The sequence below is a fragment of the Eretmochelys imbricata genome, chromosome 3 (genome assembly GCF_965152235.1).
Source record: "Eretmochelys imbricata isolate rEreImb1 chromosome 3, rEreImb1.hap1, whole genome shotgun sequence".
NCBI classification, from domain to species: Eukaryota; Metazoa; Chordata; order Testudines; family Cheloniidae; genus Eretmochelys; species Eretmochelys imbricata.
The window spans coordinates 142,910,823-142,930,704 of NC_135574.1; the positions used below are offsets into that span (position 1 = coordinate 142,910,823).

Sequence of the window (19,882 nt, forward strand, 5' to 3'; positions counted from 1 at the left end):
CAGATTATATAATGATTTTAATCGCATTAAGATCTGTCCATAAGAGTATTGATTACTATGTAAAATTCCTAATCTGCAACTATTGTTAGGATTAGTAGGCATCTTTGTCAACATTATGTTGGTAAGATTCTTTCAGAAATAGGCCAGCTTTTGTCTGGCCTTGCTCCTTCCAGTGCTTAAGGGCAGGGTTTGGCAGCAGGAATGGATAGTAATGGACTGAAGACGTAAAGGGATTATAGAAGTTAATGGTCACATTCTCTCTGTAGTTAATTTAATGTGCAGCAACAAAGAATGAAATCCTTGGAATACAGCTAAAACTCTTTCCCTACCCCCCCAATAAACAAATAGTCTACTGCTTTGCTACTGAGTTGCCATGTCTTCTGCTGAAGGATTTTTGTAACTCTTTTTGGCTCTTACTTATGCCTCTAGTTCTGTTCTCTTTGAGGTGCTGTAGCCAGTGCTATGTAGTGTTAGTATATATCAGTGGTTCTCAACCCGTGGGCCTCATGAACCCCAATTAGCACACAGCTGTGGCCCAGCTCAGCTGTGTGCTAAAGGCCAGCTGCGTGCCTAGGGTCCGCCAGGTTCCCAGCTGCATGGCGCGGAGGGGTCCGAGCTAGCCCATCACGGAGAGGTCCAGCTGGGCTGCCGGTGGGCCTTGCGGGGTCGGGGCTCCCAGCTGGCCCTGCAGGGTTGGAGCCTGGGAAAGCTGGCCCACTCCACTTGGTGGGGGTCGGGGAAGCCGACCGGCCCTGCGCGATTGGGGCAGCTGGCTCCGTGGGGCCCGGGGCGGGCAGCCAGCCAGCTTCCCCTTCAGCAACAGTCAGGGCTGCTGCTGCCCTGCCACCTGGCCCCTGTGGCCCAGGTAACACATTGTGGGCTGCACATCCCCTGAGAACCACTGGTATATAGAGTAGTCCATGGGTCTTTAATGGCACAAGGTTTCCGTGGCAGTATGAACACGTGATCAGGAATTTTTATCTAGAATTCATTCAAATGGATGATTCATTTATTGCATTAATCAAGGAGCAGACTGAGCATTTTAAAAACATTGACTAATTCCATTTATGCACTTTAGAAATCCTTATTTTGTTTAGTACATTTTTACTAAATATGTCAGGGCATCACATTTGTGATAGCTATTTTACCAACCTAAACTGAGGTGTAGAGGATTTAGAATAAAAAGTAGTTGTGATTTGGCCCTCTGGAAACTAGTGCTCCCATGCAGGAACACGGCTATAAAAATCACAATCAGACCACCCTAGCAAATTGAAAACTCTGTGTTTTGTGAGCAGTTAATTTACTAGCGTTCCACTGTACATTGTTGTCCCCTGTAACCTTGATTATTGGAAATCCATTTCCATCACCCACTTTTATCTGAAACAGTCCTCTCCCCAGACTTCACTACTGGGGCCATGATATGGCTTACGATGCTGTGACATTTCTCTCTACCAGAGGGAGCAGGCTGTTTTCTGAATGCAGTGAAATGGGACATGGCTCTCCTTGTCTCCTTTTGAGTGTTTTTCGGGATGGGGGTTGTGTGGCGGGAGGAAGTGAGGTGCTTGTCACCATTGATGTCCTTCCTAATCCAGTTACAAGATCTTTTTGCCATCTCTGGTAGAGGGGGCTTTAGTGCCCTGCCTGTTGAGTACCTTGAGTACCTGCAGATACTTATCTTGCTTTCCTCACCGTCATTAGTGCTGGACTTTGAAAGTGGTGGGATGCTTGATCCTGTTCCAATCACTCCTGTTTGACCTATGCTGCTGTTCCCCTGCCCAACAGCTGCTGAAGAGCTTTTGGTCATAGGGGGAGGGTGAGAAGGACTCATTCGTGTGGTGGAAGAAGTGTGGAGGCTACAGGTTCCCAAAATCTGTCCCACCTCCAACCTTTTTTTAACATACACTCCTACTGGATTGTTACTAACATATATAAATGTGGATCCAGGGGATAGTTAGGGGTAATGCCTGTGAATTGTGGTGGGGTGGAATGTTAGCCCACATTTTATCATTTTAAATAGAAAATATAGTAGAAGTTCTTATTTTAAGAAATTGAGGAGAATACACCATATTTCAGAAATTTAGTTTGGGAACAATTTTACTGTAGTGTTTTCATAACAAAACATAAATGTTCTATAATTATACTCAACTTGCTATAAAATCGTGCTCCTTTAGTGAAGCGAAGCATAAAGCCAGGTCTGTTATTTTTTCAGTCAACAGTAAGGAATTCCTTGCCCAAGATGAGAGTAAAATCCCAGTGGATGAAGTATTTTTCCACAGGTAATTAAATATTTATGAATACTCTTAACAAGCTTTGTTCCTGAAATTTAACTCTTTAGAAAAAGAATTAGAATTTGTAAATTTGTCCTGACATTTTTACTCTGAGAAGTTTGAGGATTTGGATTAGCTCGAGTGATTTATGTAATGAAATGATGGAACTTCCTTTGCTCTGTGTGGAATATTGAAAGTTGTGAAAAATGTTTCAGAAGGGAGTGATAACATAATCTTAAAATGATAAGGAAAGCCATTCAAAATTACAATCTGCTCCTAACATCACTTAGTTGACTTAATAGTATGGAGTTGCAAGCACTGGTTGGTCAGGAATACCCTGTGTGCTGTAATATCTGGGCACAACAAGTTGATCCTTTTTAATATTTTAAAATATGTTACTGATAATAACTTGGCTTATTAAAATGGAGCAATTAAAAAAATCTAACTGATGGCCGTTTAAGGTGTTTGTTTACTTTTTATATTTCTCACCATTTTTTCCTCTATTTATAGTCTGTTTTATTTTCAGGTTATCATATGGTCACAATGCTAGTGTTTGAATTACAAACACTGCATGAGGACTGTCTTGAAAACCCCCAAACTTTTCATTGGATTTTTTTCTTAATTCATAACATCTTTTTTAGTGGTCTTGGGTTTTGCAAACAATAGTTTTTCCTAAACCGGAAATTTGGGCTAAACTTGGCAGTGTCTCTTTATTGATATTGACTCTGAATTAGGCTTTTGTGGTTAAATTCTTTACTATTTAAAATTAAAATAAATACTAGCAAATGGAAATGGAATGCTCCTGTTAACACAACTATGGGAAGTCCGTTTGTGTTCTCCTCTTGATAAATCCCTATTCCGAACCATTTTCATGTCAGTGCAAAAGTGTGTGCAATTTTCAGTGACATCAGAAGCTTCTCATAGATGGGATCCTGATATTAAAGAGACACCTACTTAAAAATCACACTTCTGCCTGAAAAAATATTAATTATTGTTACAATAACACCTAAGATTATTATAACTTTAGTATTAGAGAATGTTTGTTTCTTCAGTTTAGTTTATTCACTTTTGATAATGCTTTGTGTAGTAAAATTAATATTTTCTTCTCATATCTAGTCACTTTTCCCTCTTCTTTGTGTGGATCTTTCATGCTGCAATAAAGCAGAGGAAAATGTTTTTAAAAATAGGTAACTGACACTAAACCCACAAAAACTGGCAGAGGAAATCAGGGGGAAAGCATAGTACCTGAAACTACTTTTAAACTTTTTTTTTTCCGATCAACCGGACTTCAAGTTGACAATGTTCATTTAATCACACACATCATATGTGTATTGTTCCTGTCATTTTTTAAAATTCACAGTGATCAAAAAAGCCTCTCAAACCACTAACCAGGCATTTTTACTGTTTTAAATCTTACATCACTTCACCATTTTACACTTTTTTTTTAAAATTTGAAAAATAAATGAACTATAAATCTTTGAATTGTGATCATATTGGAAACGATTAACTGATATTTAAGTGATAGCTGGCAGACTTTATATACAATGCATGTAATCCATGTTGTGGCTTTATTTAAAATCATTGCGTCATAAGAACACATCATCAGTAATGTAGTGTGTGATTGCAGAAAACTTTTTAAATATTTTAGATTTTATAAAAAGCTTGATAAAGAGAAAGAGAAACGAAAACGTCCAGTGGATGAAGAAAGCGTGGAAGACGTAGATGATGATGAATTTGAAAGAATACTGGGTAAGGCTGTATTTTTCATAGCAGTAAAGCACTCTCAGCGCTTAGTCTATCAAGGAACAGCCTGTGTAGACTACTAATTCTTTACTTATTCAGTAGTCCTTAGTGAGGGCTCTGTGTGTAATGTGATTATGCATCTCTGCCAATGGCTGCATATGGCTACGACTGCCCTTTCTTTTGAACTTGATGCAAGTTTCTGCTCTAGAATCTAGGATTGTCTGTGCATGCTGCAACTTTCATTGTTTAATCTGCAGCTTCATATTTTGCTTATGCAACTTAGACCAACATTTTGAGAATTTAGTCCTAATTATAACAAAAATATCTAACTTTTCATTGATCCCTTTTATGTTTCACCATTGGTCTTTTTAATGTACAGTTTGCCTCTGATGTTAGGCCGGGGGTGGCCAACGTATGGTTCAGAAGTTAATATGCGGCTCCTTGTATAGGCACCGACTCCGGGGCTGGAGCTATAGGAGCCAGCTTTCCAATGTGCTGGGGGGTGCTCACTGCTCAATCCCTGGCTCTGCCACAGGCCCTGCCCCGACTCCACCCCTTCACGTCCCCTCCCTTGAGCCTGCCATGCCTCCTCCCCTCCCCCGCCCCAAACTTCCTGCACTCCACAAAACAGCTGATCAGGAGGTACAGATTGGCGGAGCGCTGGTGGGCAGGAGGTGCTGGGAGCGGTGGGGAAGGGAGGAGGAGCTGATGGGGGGCTGCTGACTTATTACTGTGGCTCTTTAGCAATGTACATTGGTAAATTCTGGCTCCTTCTCAGGCTGAGGTTGGCCACCCCTGTGTTAGGCGGTTTGCATCACAAATTTTGGATCCAAGGCACCCTAGTGTTAACTTTTCTCTGCCAGCCTATCTTCAGTCAAGGATTTATAGGGAGAGGACTTCAGTTCCTTGAGAGAGAAGTTTTTTGGACACATTATTGTTCCTAGTTGGAGTCTTCCCTGGTTTAGATCTATATTTCTAAATTCCATCAGTGACAGTGGCCTTTAAAGTCCAAGGTGGTTTGGCTTCTCTGTGATTGAGACTCTTAATTCAGTCGAATGTGCAGTCCCTGTATTCTGCATACCTTGGTTATGAGCGTCACAAGATAAGACTCTGAATCATAGGGAATATTTTCTCATGTGATGCTGGGGTGGAGGAAGGATTTATGTATATTTCTCTGTACAGTAGCATGAAAATAAACAAAATGAATTTTAAGATAACTTTCTCCAGTGCAAACGAATTCTCTTTCAAAACTTATACTATGCTATTGTTTTTGTATTATGAAATGCCTTGTGACTCAGGGGGTCTGTTAAATGGTTTGTAAGCTAATTGACCAGTTTTGCATAGAAGTAAAACTCTCCTGGGATTCTTCCTTGATGAGTCAATAAATGTAAACAATGTATGCTTGAGAAAATGGAAGACTTTAAAATGATGATAAATTATGCCATGAGCATTCAGTCTATTTATTAAATAACTTCAAAATGTTTCACTTGGCTTTGTGTTGCAATAACAAAAGAAAATTCCCCATTTTTTTTTCTTTCAGAGTCATTTGAAGGTGACAGTTACTGTGATACTGTTAGCAAGGATGACCTTGATTTTGCTGGGTAAGATTTTTGATTCTGCTCCTTCTGTACTAATTCAGTGCCACTCCTACAGATTTTTACTCCACATGGCTGGACATTACTTTTTGAAGAAAGTCAGCCTTGCTCAGTATCATTTTGCACGAGGCGTCATTCTTGAGCGCTGCATGTCACTCTCTCTTCCACCTCCCCCTGGGCTGAGCATGCTGATGCTATGGCACTTGCAACTTAGCCTAGAAAGCGTGAGGCTGGGCACTTTATTTATTTATTTATATCCTAGAATGATCCAGCAAGCAAGTCTGTATCATCTTGGTTTTCACGGTCTCCAATTTCATGGTCAGATAATGCTAGTGAGTGTAATCATAAATTGGAATAATACATGATGTATGAAATCTGAAAACTGGAATTCTGATCCCATGTTAGAAGTCCAGTGTTACATAGCTTAATTCCTAGTAACTCGTTGGCTCCATTAATGATTGAATGTGCAATTTTATTTGAAACATACTTTTAAAATTCACTAAAGAAATTTGAAATTTCTTTTGGGAGGAGGGGGGAAAATTTATAGCTTAAATTTATAGTGAACCTTGAAAAACTTTGATCCAGATCTTGTTCCCTCTCAAACTCATCTTCGTTGTTACTACCTCTTTACCTACAGTTCCCCTCACCAAACCCCCTTCCCCCCACCTGTAGTGTTTCAGGATGGATCAGTTCCCCTCTATTCCATTAAAGTGCTATACTAGGTTAAATTCTCAGTTTTCCATTTAATAGGCCTGCTAAGGCTTCTGGGGGTGTCTTTGAAAGCAGCTCAACAATCTCCTGTGCAAAAGGATTTCTGAAAATGAACTGGGACCATTAGAACATGTCACAACACATATAGCTGTTGTCAAAAGAGTACCTTAATCACAGGACTCTTTTCAGACCTTTTAAAGTGGGTGGATTTTCAGCAGCATTCCTTGTGTTCAGTTTGATGTATTTTTAATATTCTGTAAGTGCCAGTTGATTACGCCTTGGGTTACTTTTAAAATTCTTTGTAATGATTCTTAACTTCCTAGTACAGTGCTTTGAAATAGATGGGTGTTCTCTGTAGACATCTAACGAGGCAGGAAGTGCTGAGTATTATTATTGTGTATTTTAGTAATATAAAAAACAAGCCCAAGGGTGGTAAGAAAAGCAAAGGAGGTGAGGAATGCAGTGATGACTTGGAAGATTCTGATGATGATGAATTCAATGAGATGGATGAAGAAGTGGTCTCCCTGGGAAGTATGGATGAAGAGTTTGGAGATGACATTGATGAAGAGGGAGGTGCATTTATGAATGTATCAGATGACGACAACAGTCCAGGTAAGGTAATGAAAACAACAGTAAGGTCAATACTTTTAAAAATGTGGTTGCATAGATTAGGTGATTAGGATAGGGACCTAAATCAGAGGCCTGGCTTTCAGAGACGCTAAGCTACCAGCAGCTTCCACTCAAGTCACTCTTTGGCCAAGAAGCTCCCATGGAAGGCAGTGAGCTGCAGGTTCTCATTACCTCTGAAAATGAGGCCACTTTTATTTAGGAGCCTAAATACGGAATTAGGAGCCTCATTTTAAGCACACCTCTTTGAAAACGTGGTCTTAAATACTTCACAAACCAGATACACTATTCTCTGCACACGCAAAATAGAACAAAAAACCTCCAAAGACCAAATAAACAAACAGGTCTGTACACAAGTAACTTACACATTGACCATTATGTGGCATGAAGGAAAAAATAATCAGTCAATGAATGTTTGGCAAATTCTAGTTTTAGTTATGCATGATTTGAATCAACATTTATTAATTTTTTCCACTGACTGATTTGAGACCAGTTAATGATTTTAAAATTAGTGGCTAATTAACTATTTGACTCCTGTAATTCTGTTTAGCACAACAACAAAAATTCATGTGCCTAATAATTTTATTTTTCTATAAGAAATTTGAAGCTGTGACTTAACCTGATCATGGGTTATTACGTTATCAGAGAGAGTGTTTACATGGAAACCACTTTACAATTTAAAGAAACATATGAGATTAAGAGAGTGTTTATAATATTGGCTTGTTGAGGTCAGGGAGTATTATCAGGGACTGAAGTAACCTATTCAGATAGATTTTAATGTCTCTTTCAAATTGGCACTACTGCATAATATACTGTAACTCACGTATAGTCATCCCGGTTAATGTCATTTTGTTGCTGATCAATGAGGGAACATGCTCATTTAAAGTTGTGCAGTGCTCCCTTATAACGTTGTTTGGCAGCCGCCTGCTTTGTCCACTGCTTGCAGAAAGAGCAGCCCTTGGAGCTACGTGGTGGGGGCTTGGAACCAGGATGGACGGGCAGCCCCCCATCAGGCTATCAAATGCCCATAGTTCAGCTTTCCCTCTCCCCATTGCTGTGTGCTGCTCCTGCCCTCTGACTTGGAGCTGCTCCTGGGAGCCTCCTGCTTGCTGTGCGGGGGAAAGGGGTAAACTAATGTCAGGGTGTCCCCTATCTCCATAGAGCAGGTGTGGGGGACATGACAGGGCTCAGGACGGAGGGAGCTTGCTGGTAGCAGCTGCTGTCTCAACTTGCTGATCTACTTAAAAAGGCAGTGGGATCAGCATACTTAAAGGTGCAATGCACGTCTCTCTCCCCTCCCTCCATTCGTGGTGCCTTGTAAAGTGCTAGGCTACACTAACAATAACCCTTGAGGCCTCAGCCGAGTGCTAGTCCGTCATTTAGCACTAAGGCATTCCCTGGGAAATATCCCACCCTCTTCTGCGCTCTAATGTCACCACCTCACCAAGCTTCACAATCATCATTGCTGTGTACAGTACTATGTATAAAATCTTTTGTCTGGCAAAAAAAATTTCCCTGGAACCTAGCCCTCCCCTATTTACATTATTTTTTATGGAGAAATTGAATTCACTTAACATTGTTTCACTTAAAGTAGCATTTTTCAGGACTGTAACTACAATGTTAAGTGAGGAGTTACTGTATTAGCTTGGTGAAATTTTTTTTTAAATTTCAACAGGTAATATTGATCAATTTAAAGCCTTTATCGATTCAAATTTTCAGTTGTGGGAAATCATGGGAAGGATGAGACAGTAACTTTAATGACATTAGGTGTTATCAATAGGAATATTTTTTCACTGGTTTGCATGTCCAGTAAAATCAATATTTGGCATTTACAGATAAGTCTAATCCTTCCAAGCCTAATACACCACACTGTTCATCAAATAGATACATTTTACATAATGCAATGTTTCTTTTGAACTTATTCCATTGGACTTCGTATCTCATGGAGCTGAGATCAGTGCTTTATTTAATATCTTCCATGCTGTGATAGTAGGCAAAGGAGGCATTTAAAGCTGGCATGAAAAACTTAACTTAGCATTTCCCAAGATCTGTGGGTTTTAAATTAAAAATTTGAGTATGTCCATTGTGGTTTTAATGTTTTCTAAGAACAAGCTCAACAGAATAATGGGGCAGCTGTGCCTTAATGGACATGTTAGTGTTCGTAGTTAATGTTTTAAATATAGTGTATACTGTGCAAATTATAGTGACCTATTTGGTTTTCTTTGATAATAGATGTAAACAGTAAAGATCAGGTCAAGTCTGTCAGTAAAAAAGGCAAGAGAAAAAAAGATATTGATTTTGCTGGATCATTTGAAGGTAAGAATATATTTTCATTTAAAGTCTGAGACTGGCTAATACAAACTAGTAGAAGTATGTAGAGTGGCAGATGGCTCTGTGGTGTAGGGGGTTGGTGCACTGATCTTTTGCCTCTGGAAACATAAGTTCAAATTCCATTTTAGTGAAAATGAATTTCTCACACCTGTACCACAAATCCAGTCAGTCTGGTACAACTGAGCATTAGCGACAGCTCTTGAGAGGCTGTTAGGGTTGAGTTGAATTAGCAGATATATGTAGAGCAGATTACATTGTACCTGGATACAGTACATGCAGCACAAATTTGTGTTCCCTAGATTTCTTTAAAAAGGGAAATCTACGGATTCCTCAAGAGCTGTGGCCTGCTGCTGGTAATGAAAACAAACTAAAAATGCAAATTTGATATAAATTGAGTTTTAGACATGCAAAGTGAGTGAATAGATTAATTTAATGGGGGGGGGGGGGAGGAGAGGGGGAATGTAGTCTTTACTACTACCACTCAGAAAAACCCCTACAGCATCAGCTGTTGCTTTAGATCAGTGATATTCAGACTGAGGCTTGGGAACTACAAGTGGCTCTTTGCAGAACATATTAAAACCCTGATTTAATTAATCAACCAGGATGTGTTTATTATATTAACCCATTGTAGTTGATAAAATACTTAGTTTTATATATTCTCACAGCACAATGACTAAGTATTTTGTCTCTTTAAATATGAATATACAGTACTATTGTAAATGAAACAATGAATTCACACTACTGTGGCTCTTTAATCATTTGAGGTCCGAGTGTCACTGCTTTAGATCTGGAAAAACAACCTGCAAAAAAGGTTGAACCCTTTTTTTTGCTACTTGGTCGACAAAGTTTACCTAAAGTTTTTTTTTTTAAAAATCTGCTTGTATACATTAGAAATTCAGGTTGTGATGACTGGAAAACTGGAGAAACAACATCACAAGAACTAGGATTTTTAATTAGATAACTCTTTAACACTGGTTAAAAGATGTGTGTTAAAGAGTCAACATATCCCACCCCCTTAAAATTTGAGAGCTAAAAACATACAGTAGAATATCAGAGTAATGAACAGCTCGGGAATGGAGGTTGTTCGTAACTCCCAACAAAACTGCTGGGCCCTCAGTCAGCAGCCGCTGCTCCCCAGCTTTGACAGCAGCAGCACGGAAGTAAGGTATGGTATTGCCCCCTTTAGTTCAGCGCTGCCTTCAGAGCTGGGCTCCTGGCCAGCAGCAGCCACTCTCCAGCTGCCCTGCTCTGAAGTCAGGGTGGCAATACCACAACCTCCTAAAATAACCTTGTGACCTCCTGCAACTCCTTTTTAGTTCTGGACTCCCCATTTGAGAAACACTGGTTTATACAGATTTTACAGGGGAGTATCAGGTAAAAGCACACACAACCAGATTTCCATGGCCATGAATTTGGTAAGGCCCAAGCCATTAGGCTCTGATTCTGTATGCTTCTACTGAGGCAATGCTTTTGAGGAGGAAAAAAATACTGGCACACAATCCCCAATCTTATCAGCCATCCCTTCTCTCAGAGAAACTAATCCCCAATTTTTTTTATACTAAACTATGTAGATTTTAAAATTTTCAAGTGTATTTGTAACAAACGCTAGCAGACCACTTCTGTGAAATCAGTTTCTTCTGGATGCTAATCAGTGCTATTGAAATCTCCGTGAATGACTCCAGAAGAGTATTACTCTTAAGACCCATTTCTGCTGCAGCATTGATTAGAAGTCAGCCAATTAATGACTGCTTAAGGGACAGATGGAAATATCAGATAATTAGTATTTATACAATTTTCATAAACATTTAACACTTTCATTTTATTATATTTTGGATTGTAGTCCTTGACCCTTCATCTATCACTTGAACTGTAAACTGAACAGGACAGGGACTGTCTTCATACAACACCTTGCACTAGGGGGTTTTAATCCTGATTGGGTCTTTAGGTTGCTATTACAATATATATATATTACATTATTAAGCGATCTGTTCACACATCTCTCCCTGCAATGAAATGATAGAGAAATCCTCTAGTTACATTCTAGACACTTAGATACTTTTCTAGGAGCTTTAATAGAAATCAGATACTTTGGACAATGTTATTAAAAGGATGAATGTTTTTGTCTGGTGGTGGTGCCTGGGAAAGTGTAGAATTTTAGCTGATTACAATTTTCAATCTTTTTTTCTATTTGAAGGATCAAAGCAGCAAAAGAAAAGAAAACTCAAAGACATGGGCATGCTTGCTGCTGCAGAAGAGGTAAATCTGATCAGTATACGTAATTAAGAAAAAATGCTTGATCTTACATTTTGCCTGAATATATTTTCCATAAAGAAAATACTAATATTTGTCTCTCTTTAAAGTTCGGCACTCTTCTGGATGAAAATGTTAAGTCCAAGTTTGACAACATTGGTATGAATGCAATGGCTAACAAAGATAATGCAAGTAAGTGCAGTTACATGTTCTATAAACAAACTATACCCTTACGCTATTTGAATAGGTACCTATGCACAATCCTTAAGACAATTTTAAGAAAAAATGTCATTGCTTAGTTATTTTTAAAAATAAAAGTGTATTCCATTTTAAAATGAAAGTTAACTTAAATCCACAAAAAATAATTCAGCCACTGCTCCAGTACAACTTTATGTAGATACATGATGTATATAATACAACTGTACTTGTTTTTAAGGACTCTCGCCCTAGTCTAGATTTAATTGTACTTAGTCACAGCACTTGCAACCATTTTGCAAAATGACGTGCAGCTTTTGACTTGCATCATTAAATACCTAATTCTAAATTATGTATTCCTGATGGGAATTTTTCTGATATAAAAGTTGATGTAACCAAGGTTTAGCCAAACACACCACTCCCCAGCTTTGGTGTATATGAAGCAAAAACAGTTTTCCCCCACAAATCTAAATTTGTAAAAATATCTACTTTTCAAATAGATAAAGCATTAATTATACTCATTTCTCTGGTCTAAAAAAATTGATGGCTGCCATCCTAAACACTGAGTGTTAATGCAAACTATAACACAGGATCCATGAAAGCAATTCTAAAATTTGTGCCTTTGAAACAGGCCCAAAAAGTTTCAAGTATAACAGTTTTTGCATAATGGAAAAATTTCTGAGGTGAAAAATCCAATAGTTCACACTTTATTGGTGTTTTATGAATTTGGGGGTAGATTATTCAAATTCCAAACAGTGTTCAAAGGATACATCAGTTATCCACCACCTCTTATTTGTCATGTTCCTCCTCTTCCCTTGTAGGTATCAAACAGCTCAAGTGGGAAGCAGAGCGTGACAACTGGCTTCACAACAGAGATGTGAAAAATATTATCAAGAAGAAAAAACAGTTCAAACACAAAGGCCTGAAAAACAAACACAAAGGCAAAAAGTCAAGAAAATGAATCAGACATGTGTTTTACACTGCTTCTGTTTTTACTTACTTCTAATTTTTGCCACTTAGCCATTTCAGTTGGTCGTTCTCCCTTATTCCATAAACTCCAGCCCATTCATTGCTTTTGTAATAAACTGAAAATATATAAAAAAGGCATCAGTGTCATCTGTTCCTCTTATGCGCATCTGAATTTCTAGGTCTAATTTTATTGGATTTGTATTCATCTGATTCTGAGTAGGAAAAAAAATCACTAGAATTGTCTCTAGCTAAACATACATTTTACAACCTCTGCATTTCTGAAAAACATTTAGCAACAATGCAAAGCTAGAAGATAATTCTGTCAAAAAGACACAGAATCCTAGAATATCAGGGTTAGAAGGGACCTCAGGAGGTCATCTAGTCCAACCCCCTGCTCAAAGCAGGACCAGTCCCCAATTAAATCATCCCAGCCAGGGCTTGGTCAAGCCTGACCTTAAAAATTTCTAAGGAAGGAGATTCTACCACCTCCCTAGGTAACGCATTCCAGTGTTTCATACAAGTTTTATCAAGTGTTTTTTTAGTTGGCAAGAAGTGACTTACCCTCCAGAATGGATGGAAATCTCCTGTTCATTGTATGCCTAAAATCTGGTAAGGGAATAAGAAAAAAATTAACTATTCTCAAACAGTTGCACCAATGGAATGCATGTTTCTGTATTTTAAAGGTAACTTTCTTAGTCTTTAGTTAGATACTAACTAGTAGTGTGTAATTTAATTTCATTTAGTATTTTTCAGTGTTAGTCAAACACCACATTTGAGCTACTTTTATTTACAAATTTAGACACTTTTCTTGCCCATTCACTAGTGGGGATAGGCGCAAAGCCTGATGGGTCCCTCTGTCATCTGGCTCTTAGGGTTGTAAGAGTGAAAAGGCTTTCCTTTTGCCAAAGATACACAAAAAATTCTCCCTCCTAAAATCAAGGAGGTTGTGAAATCTAAGGCTGTTTTAAGGAAGGGTTGAGCCAAGGAGCTTGCCTCAAGTTTATTACAAGTTCAAGCTTTGAGCATCCCTCAGAATGTGTTAGTCTCAAGGTGCCACAAGTACTCCTTTCCTCAGAAGAGTTTTTCCTCAACCTTTTTGATACTGGCTTGCTGCCTTCCTAAATGTGTCAGGAAGATCTTGGGGACTTGCACCAGCCCACAAACCGGTTAAGAAACGGTGCCTTAGAGCAGTGGTTCTCAACCAGGGATCTGAGGGCCACAAGCAGGTTTCAGGGGGTCTGCCAAGCAGGACAAGTGTTAGACTCGCTGGGGCCCAGGTCAGAAGGTCAAAGCCCCACCACATGAAGCTGAACCCTAGGGCACTGAGCCCCATCACCTGGGGCTGAAGTCAAAGCCCGAGCAACTTAACTTTATGGGAGCCCCTGTGGTGGTAATGTCAGCCCTGGCTTTTATAGGGCCGTGGAGTTTTTATAGCATGTTGTGGAGGGGCGCAAAGAAAAAGGTTGAGAACTCCTGTCTTAGATCTCTCCGTCAATAACCAGGCACCTCCAGACAACTTCCCTTATTTGGCTGCAGATTAACTTTATCAGTGCCATCCTGGAAGCTGAAAATAGTGTCTCCATCCTCTGTGCAAACCTAAATTTGAGCCGATGTTATCCCTTAACACACCTGAAGTTTTGTACCTAATGACCTAAACTGGAGAGAGTCCAGCGAAGGGCAACAAAAATGATTAGGGGTCTGGAACACATGACTTATGAGGAGAGGCTGAGGGAACTGGGATTGTTTAGTCTGCAGAAGAGAAGAATGAGGGGGGATTTGATAGCTGCTTTCAACTACCTGAGAGGTGGTTCCAAAGAGGATGGTTCTAGACTATTCTCAGTGGTAGAAGAGGACAGAACAAGGAGTAATGGTCTCAAGTTGCAGTGGGGGAGGTTTAGGTTGGATATTAGGAAAAACTTTTTCACTAGGAGGGTGGTGAAACACTGGAATGCATTACCTAGGGAGGTGGTAGAATCTCCTTCCTTAGAAGTTTTTAAGGTCAGGCTTGACAAAGCTCTGGCTGGGATGATTTAATTGGGGACTGGTCCTGCTTTGAGCAGGGGGTTGGACTAGATGACCTCCTGAGGTCCCTTCCAACCCTGATATTCTATGACTACTACATCACCCAGACTTCCCCCACAACCTGTTTTTTTTTTTCCCCTGAACTAGGATAAGGTGATTCTTTGGCTATTCCTGCCTTCTTTTCAAAGCTCTTTAGTTCTACATAACTCCATTTCTGATCATCTGATCTAAATCAGACCTAGAGTAGAACTGCAACTCAGATGGCAACCGATCCCTAACATTCTGTTTGAAGAGAACAGGTGTATCTTTGCATGCTGATCTGCCCTGAAGCTGTGCTATAAGTCACAAATATCTGTAGCTAGAATGGAAATTTTTTGGTTGATTTGGAAAGCACTCAGATACTAGAGTAATTGGTGGCATATAAAAAACTCTTAAAATCTCCTGGGAGAGCCTTAGCTCACAGTGAATCTGCTAAACCCTCTAGATCTGAGGGCTCATTTGATGTGAGCTAGGCTGTGTCTTGGGCAGAGTGAGGTTTCTCCAGGCCCTAATAAATCTCTCTCACATAATTTATGTGCTATAGATTACTGCTGGGGGAATTCTGCACCACTGCATGCACACAGAATTCATGTCCCCTACAGATTTTTTTGCTTCCCCGCAGAAGCAGAACTTTCTGCCAGGGAATCATAGAACATCAGGGTTGGAAGGGACCTCAGGAGACCTAGTCCAACCCCCTGCTCAAAGCAGGACCAAACCTAACTAAATCATCCCAGCCAGGGCTTTGTCAAGCCTGACCTTCAAAAACTCAAAGAAAGGAGATTCCACCACCTCCCATAGGTAACCCATTCCAGTACTTCACCAGCCTCACTGCAACTTGAGACCATTACTCCTTGTTCTGTCATCTGCTACCACTGAACAGTCTAGTTCCATCCTCTTTGGAACCCCCTTTCAGGTAATTGAAAGCAGCTATCAAATCCCCCCTCATTCTTCTCTTCTGCAGACTAAACAATCCCAGTTCCCTCAGCCTCTCTTCATAAGTCATGTGCTCTAGCCCCCTAATCATTTTTGTTGCCATCCACTGGACTCTAATTTTTCCACATCTGTCTTCTTGGAAGCTGCAAAAGCAGACATGCCCCTCCTCAGCAGTGCAAGTGCATCATTTCTGGTGCCCGGAGCAGCCAAGGGAGAGCTAAATCACCACTGTGGGTGGAGGTGGGGACATCCTGGCCTGTAGCTCCTACCCTGTGCTGAGAAGGATGGAACGTCCTCTTCCTCTGCATGGAGCAGCCACGGCTGGGTCAGACCAACCCCAAGAAACCTCCCCTGGCTGTATGAAGCTCCACACACCCCCTGCTTCCTTCCCTCATTGCTCCTCAACCATGGGTGGAGGGATCAATGTACAGGAAGCTGCCCCCCATATCTGCCCAACCCCATGCATCTGGACCCCCCCCCATATCCAGACCCCCCTGCTGGGCCTCACCCCTTGCAGCTGGAGCCCCCTGCACCCAGACTATCCCCACTGAGCCCCTGCACTTGAATCCCCACCTTGCCAACCCCCTGCACCCAGACTGCATCAAGCTTCACTCCCCCAGCACCTGCTCCCCTCCGCTGAGCCCCAACCACTTTCACCTGTACCCACCTGATAGTCCCCTTGCCCATGCACCCAGACCCCCGCATTGAGATGCCCACACCAAACCCTCTCAACCCAAACCTGGATCCCTCCACATTTGGATCCTGCTGGGCTGAGCCTGCCTGCCCACACCCAGTATGCCTGGCACAGGGGGCAGTCCTAGCCCCTGTGCTATGTCAAGGTCCTCACCAAGTCTGTGTCAGGCATGAGGAGAGCACATGCAGGGTGATCTCCCACCTCCATGCCACCAGTGGCCTGTGCTCCCCACTACCATGCTGGAGCCTCCCCATCTATTGACAAAATTTGCAGAACTTTAAAATATTGTGTGTATAATTATTTTTTTGGCACAGAATTCCCTCAGGAGTCTAACAGATCTAATCTAATAGATGAACAATTACTTTTTCACCAATACAATCTTTTAGCAACAAATGCTTAGATGACTTTTTTCCTACTTGAAACTTTGTCCCTGTCCTTGGAGTAAGGTTTTGGGGAGGTAATAATTCCACAACAGATTACTAATCAGATCTGATCTGTTAGGCCAAAAAGTTTGCCCGCCCCTGGTGTGAGGGGCGCATTGGGTTTCAGAAATTGCATTGACGGCCAGTTAGGGGATGCTGTGCCTCCCCAAACAGCCAGGCATGGCCCAGCCCCTACCCCCATCCAACCCCCCCGCTTCTCGCCCCCTGACAGCCCCCCTCAGGAACCCTGCCCCATCCAACACCGCCATTCCCTGAGGGCCCCCTTGGGATCCCTGCCCCATCCATCACCCCCCCTGCTCCCTGTCCTCTGATTGCCTCCCACTGCCCCATCCGACCCTTCCTCTCATTTCTGACTGCCCCCCAGGACCTCTGCCCCATCCAAACCCTGCTTCTCCCTGTCCCCTGACTCTCCCCAGCCACCCCATCTCCTTCCTGACTGTCCCCAGGACCACTGTCCCCAGGACCCATGCCCCCATTCAACCCTCCTGTTCCCTACCCACACCCCTACCCCCTGACCACTCCCCTGCCCTCTATCCCACACCCCCGCTCCCTGCCCCCTTACTGCACTGCCTGGAGTACCAGTGGCTGGTGCCGCTACAGTGAGCTGAGGCTGCGGGAGAGGGGGAACGGCAGAGGAGGGGCCTCCCGGGCCAGAACGGTCCCATGGGCCAGATGTGGCCCGCAGGCTGTAGTTTGCCCACCTCTGCGATACACAGTTAATATACAGACTGCTGAAACAGAAATTATTTCATGATGGTTCTATTCCCCCTGCACCTCACTACCTCAGGATACATCTAACCACCTAATAAGTCTCAGTCATGTACTATTAGGCTAAGTTCTTGGGACATAAGCACAGTCTCCCCCTACCCCAATGTTGCATGCACAGTTGATTTCTTCACAACTACTCTGTTTACAGAAAAAGGCAAGAGAAAAAACAGGAAAATGAGAGTAGAAAAACAGTATGGACTGGTGTGAACATAAGTTTCAACTTTTTAAATTTAGGGCATCAACATTCTGCTACCTTATCCACTCTCTACTAATTTTTCACTTTTAGTGTAAGAAACGTTGGTACCCACTATCAGGAGTAATTTCTAAAACCATTTTATTACCTTGACTTGTGTCCATTCTGTAAAATAGTAAATACGCTCCAGCGACCCCAGCCACTTCCAAAAGTAGAACTCCTTTGAAGATCTTTCTTGCAACAGGTTCCATGTCTAACTTTCAAAAATAGATTTGGATAAGCACTACTATAAGATGCTAATGTTTTCATTCTTGAACTAAAATTGTAATAAAGATACCATAAGAATTTCTGCTTATTCTTAAATCATTAAACATCTTCACCTTGAGTTCATCGGAGTACTGCAAGTGTGGAATGCCTCAAATATACTGACTAGGGATGAAACCAATAGCCACCGAAGTCCATGGGAGTTTCTACTGACTTCAGTGGGTGCTGGATCAGGCCCAAGAAGGAGCATTTAGCATATTACCTTGAAACCCTATAGATTTTTATTTTTTTTCTAGGTCCTTTGTATACATTTAAAACAAAATTTTACAAAAGTAACGCTCTGGATAGTTAAATATAAAGCTCAACATTTATGTGAGCCATATTCCCCAGCAAGGTTCCATGCATGATGTGGCATCATTAGTTAGAGGTATGCTAGTCCTCACTGGACCCAAAGGTTTGGTACTGACCTGCGGCCCCTTCTGCTTGACTATTGGGGCCTCCACCACATACTGCTGCAATTGATAGCACCCTGAAGAGGTGGCTTGCCAGTCACCTTTAACATCTGGAATTTACAGCTCTGAAAACAACTTTTGCTTCAAGAGTTGGCTATTGCATGGTGTCTTTTCCCCCTCGGCCGGCTCCAGGCCCCCAACTAGCTCCCATTAAAATCAATGCGGCAGACCCTACAGCTGTCAGAGAGCCGGGAAGGGAGTACAGGGTCTGTGCCAGCCGAGAGGGGCCCCGCAGCGAGCCTTCAGCCAACACACGCGCTCGCACTACGGCCAAGCCTGGCCACTCGCGGCCTTGGGATCAGGCCAGGGCTGCAAGTGGCCGGCCCAATGGCTAGCGCGCTGCAGGCGCCAGGCGAGGCCTGATTCGTCGGCAAAGCAAGGCGCCAGGGTCTGACACGGGCCGCACGAACAGCCAGCCACAGGCGGCCCCATGGCGCCCCGGTCTGCCACGCGGGGGAGCCCAGCCCGGAGGCCGCACAGCAGTTGAGACACGCAGAGGCCGGAAAGGCCGCGGGCAGGGGAGGGAGGAGGGGCAGGGGAACCAGGCGGGAAACCGTCCAGCGCGGAACAGGGCCGCTAGCGAGCAACTGTTAAAGCCAACGGGCACGAGAGGGGTTGGGAGCGCGGAGCCGGGAGCGCGCCCGCAGCAACTCGCCAGCGCCGCGTGAGGGGCAGGAGCCACGTGAGAAACACGTGACCCTCTGCCCCCGCCCCCAGATCTCGGCGCGGGCACGTGAGCGGCCTGCGGGCGCGACGGGGTGGAACGAAATGCGGAGGAAGACCCGCAACGCTGAATCCCCGCCCCGCACGGGGTTTCCAAGCCTCGCCCCTTGTGCTCACGGCCCTGACTAGCTCGCTCACGCCAACGGCAGCAACAAGCAGAGTGACCCGGAAGCAGAAGACAGATTCTACTTCCGCATCATATCTTGAGGGCTCGTTACGGTCACCCCTCCCTCCCAGTTCACCCGCTGCAGCGAGGGGCGCGCGGCCCAGCAACCAGCGGCCCTGCTCACAGCCCCGCGAAGCGGAAGCGGCAGCGGACAGCGCACGCCCTCCCCCTCACCCCCCTGCGGCGGACATCGCGACTCGCCGCACGTCCGCTTACCTTATATCCTTGAGAGGGAAGGGACTCGCGCTCCAGCGCAGGCGCAGTCTGGTATTGCGCCCGTTAACGTGCGTGCATACACAGCAGCTTAGAGGCTCGCTGGAGACGCTGTCCGTGCGCGCATGCGTACGACCGACTGCCCCCCAACGATCAGTCTCCCTACAGCGTAGGGGGTTCTAAGCAGCCCCCTCCCAGCACAGCGCCACCTGCCGCTACCACGA

At 43.0% G+C, this 19,882-nt stretch overlaps 2 protein-coding genes across 6 annotated transcripts in view; one reads left to right on the forward strand and one right to left on the reverse strand.

Moving 5' to 3' along the window:
- CEBPZ (CCAAT enhancer binding protein zeta) overlaps nt 1-12,824 on the forward strand; it is a 25,378-nt gene extending 12,554 nt beyond the window's left edge. The window contains exons 9-16 of one of the 2 annotated variants that reach the window (XM_077813526.1): nt 2,210-2,276; nt 3,916-4,016; nt 5,551-5,611; nt 6,723-6,928; nt 9,176-9,259; nt 11,433-11,530; nt 11,635-11,716; nt 12,541-12,824. In XM_077813526.1, the coding sequence (XP_077669652.1) occupies nt 2,210-2,276; nt 3,916-4,016; nt 5,551-5,611; nt 6,723-6,928; nt 9,176-9,259; nt 11,433-11,530; nt 11,635-11,716; nt 12,541-12,680 (839 nt within the window). In that variant the 3' untranslated portion in view covers nt 12,681-12,824. The remainder of the gene's footprint in view (nt 1-2,209; nt 2,277-3,915; nt 4,017-5,550; nt 5,612-6,722; nt 6,929-9,175; nt 9,260-11,432; nt 11,531-11,634; nt 11,717-12,540) is intronic. The other variant, XM_077813525.1, reaches the window with a different exon arrangement.
- Nucleotides 10,209-19,811, reverse strand: CEBPZOS (CEBPZ opposite strand). 4 transcript variants are annotated; one of them, XM_077813527.1, is made up of 5 exons: nt 19,662-19,811; nt 17,929-18,033; nt 13,250-13,294; nt 12,490-12,804; nt 10,209-11,536 (listed from the first exon to the last, which is right to left on the reverse strand). In XM_077813527.1, exons 2-4 carry the CDS (start codon nt 18,029-18,031, stop codon nt 12,722-12,724), a joined length of 231 nt encoding a protein of 76 aa, XP_077669653.1. In that variant the 5' UTR covers nt 18,032-18,033; nt 19,662-19,811; the 3' UTR covers nt 10,209-11,536; nt 12,490-12,721. The 4 variants fall into 4 exon arrangements, with proteins under 4 accessions (XP_077669653.1, XP_077669655.1, XP_077669656.1 ...); XM_077813529.1 differs by having other exon boundaries at nt 17,929-18,037; nt 19,662-19,759; XM_077813530.1 differs by lacking the exon at nt 19,662-19,811 and adding an exon at nt 18,512-19,412 and having other exon boundaries at nt 17,929-18,037.
- Between the last annotated feature and the right edge of the window lie 71 nt (nt 19,812-19,882).

Coding starts and splice junctions, on each gene's coding strand:
- CEBPZOS (XM_077813527.1), bottom strand. CDS start 18,031: ATGGAACCTGTTGCAAGAAAGATCTTCAAAGGAGTTCTACTTTTGGAA. Junction 13,295..17,928: donor CAGAATGGACACAAGTCAAG/GTAATAAAATGG, acceptor TTCCCTTACCAG/ATTTTAGGCATACAATGAAC. Junction 12,805..13,249: donor ATTTCCATCCATTCTGGAGG/GTAAGTCACTTC, acceptor ATATATTTTCAG/TTTATTACAAAAGCAATGAA.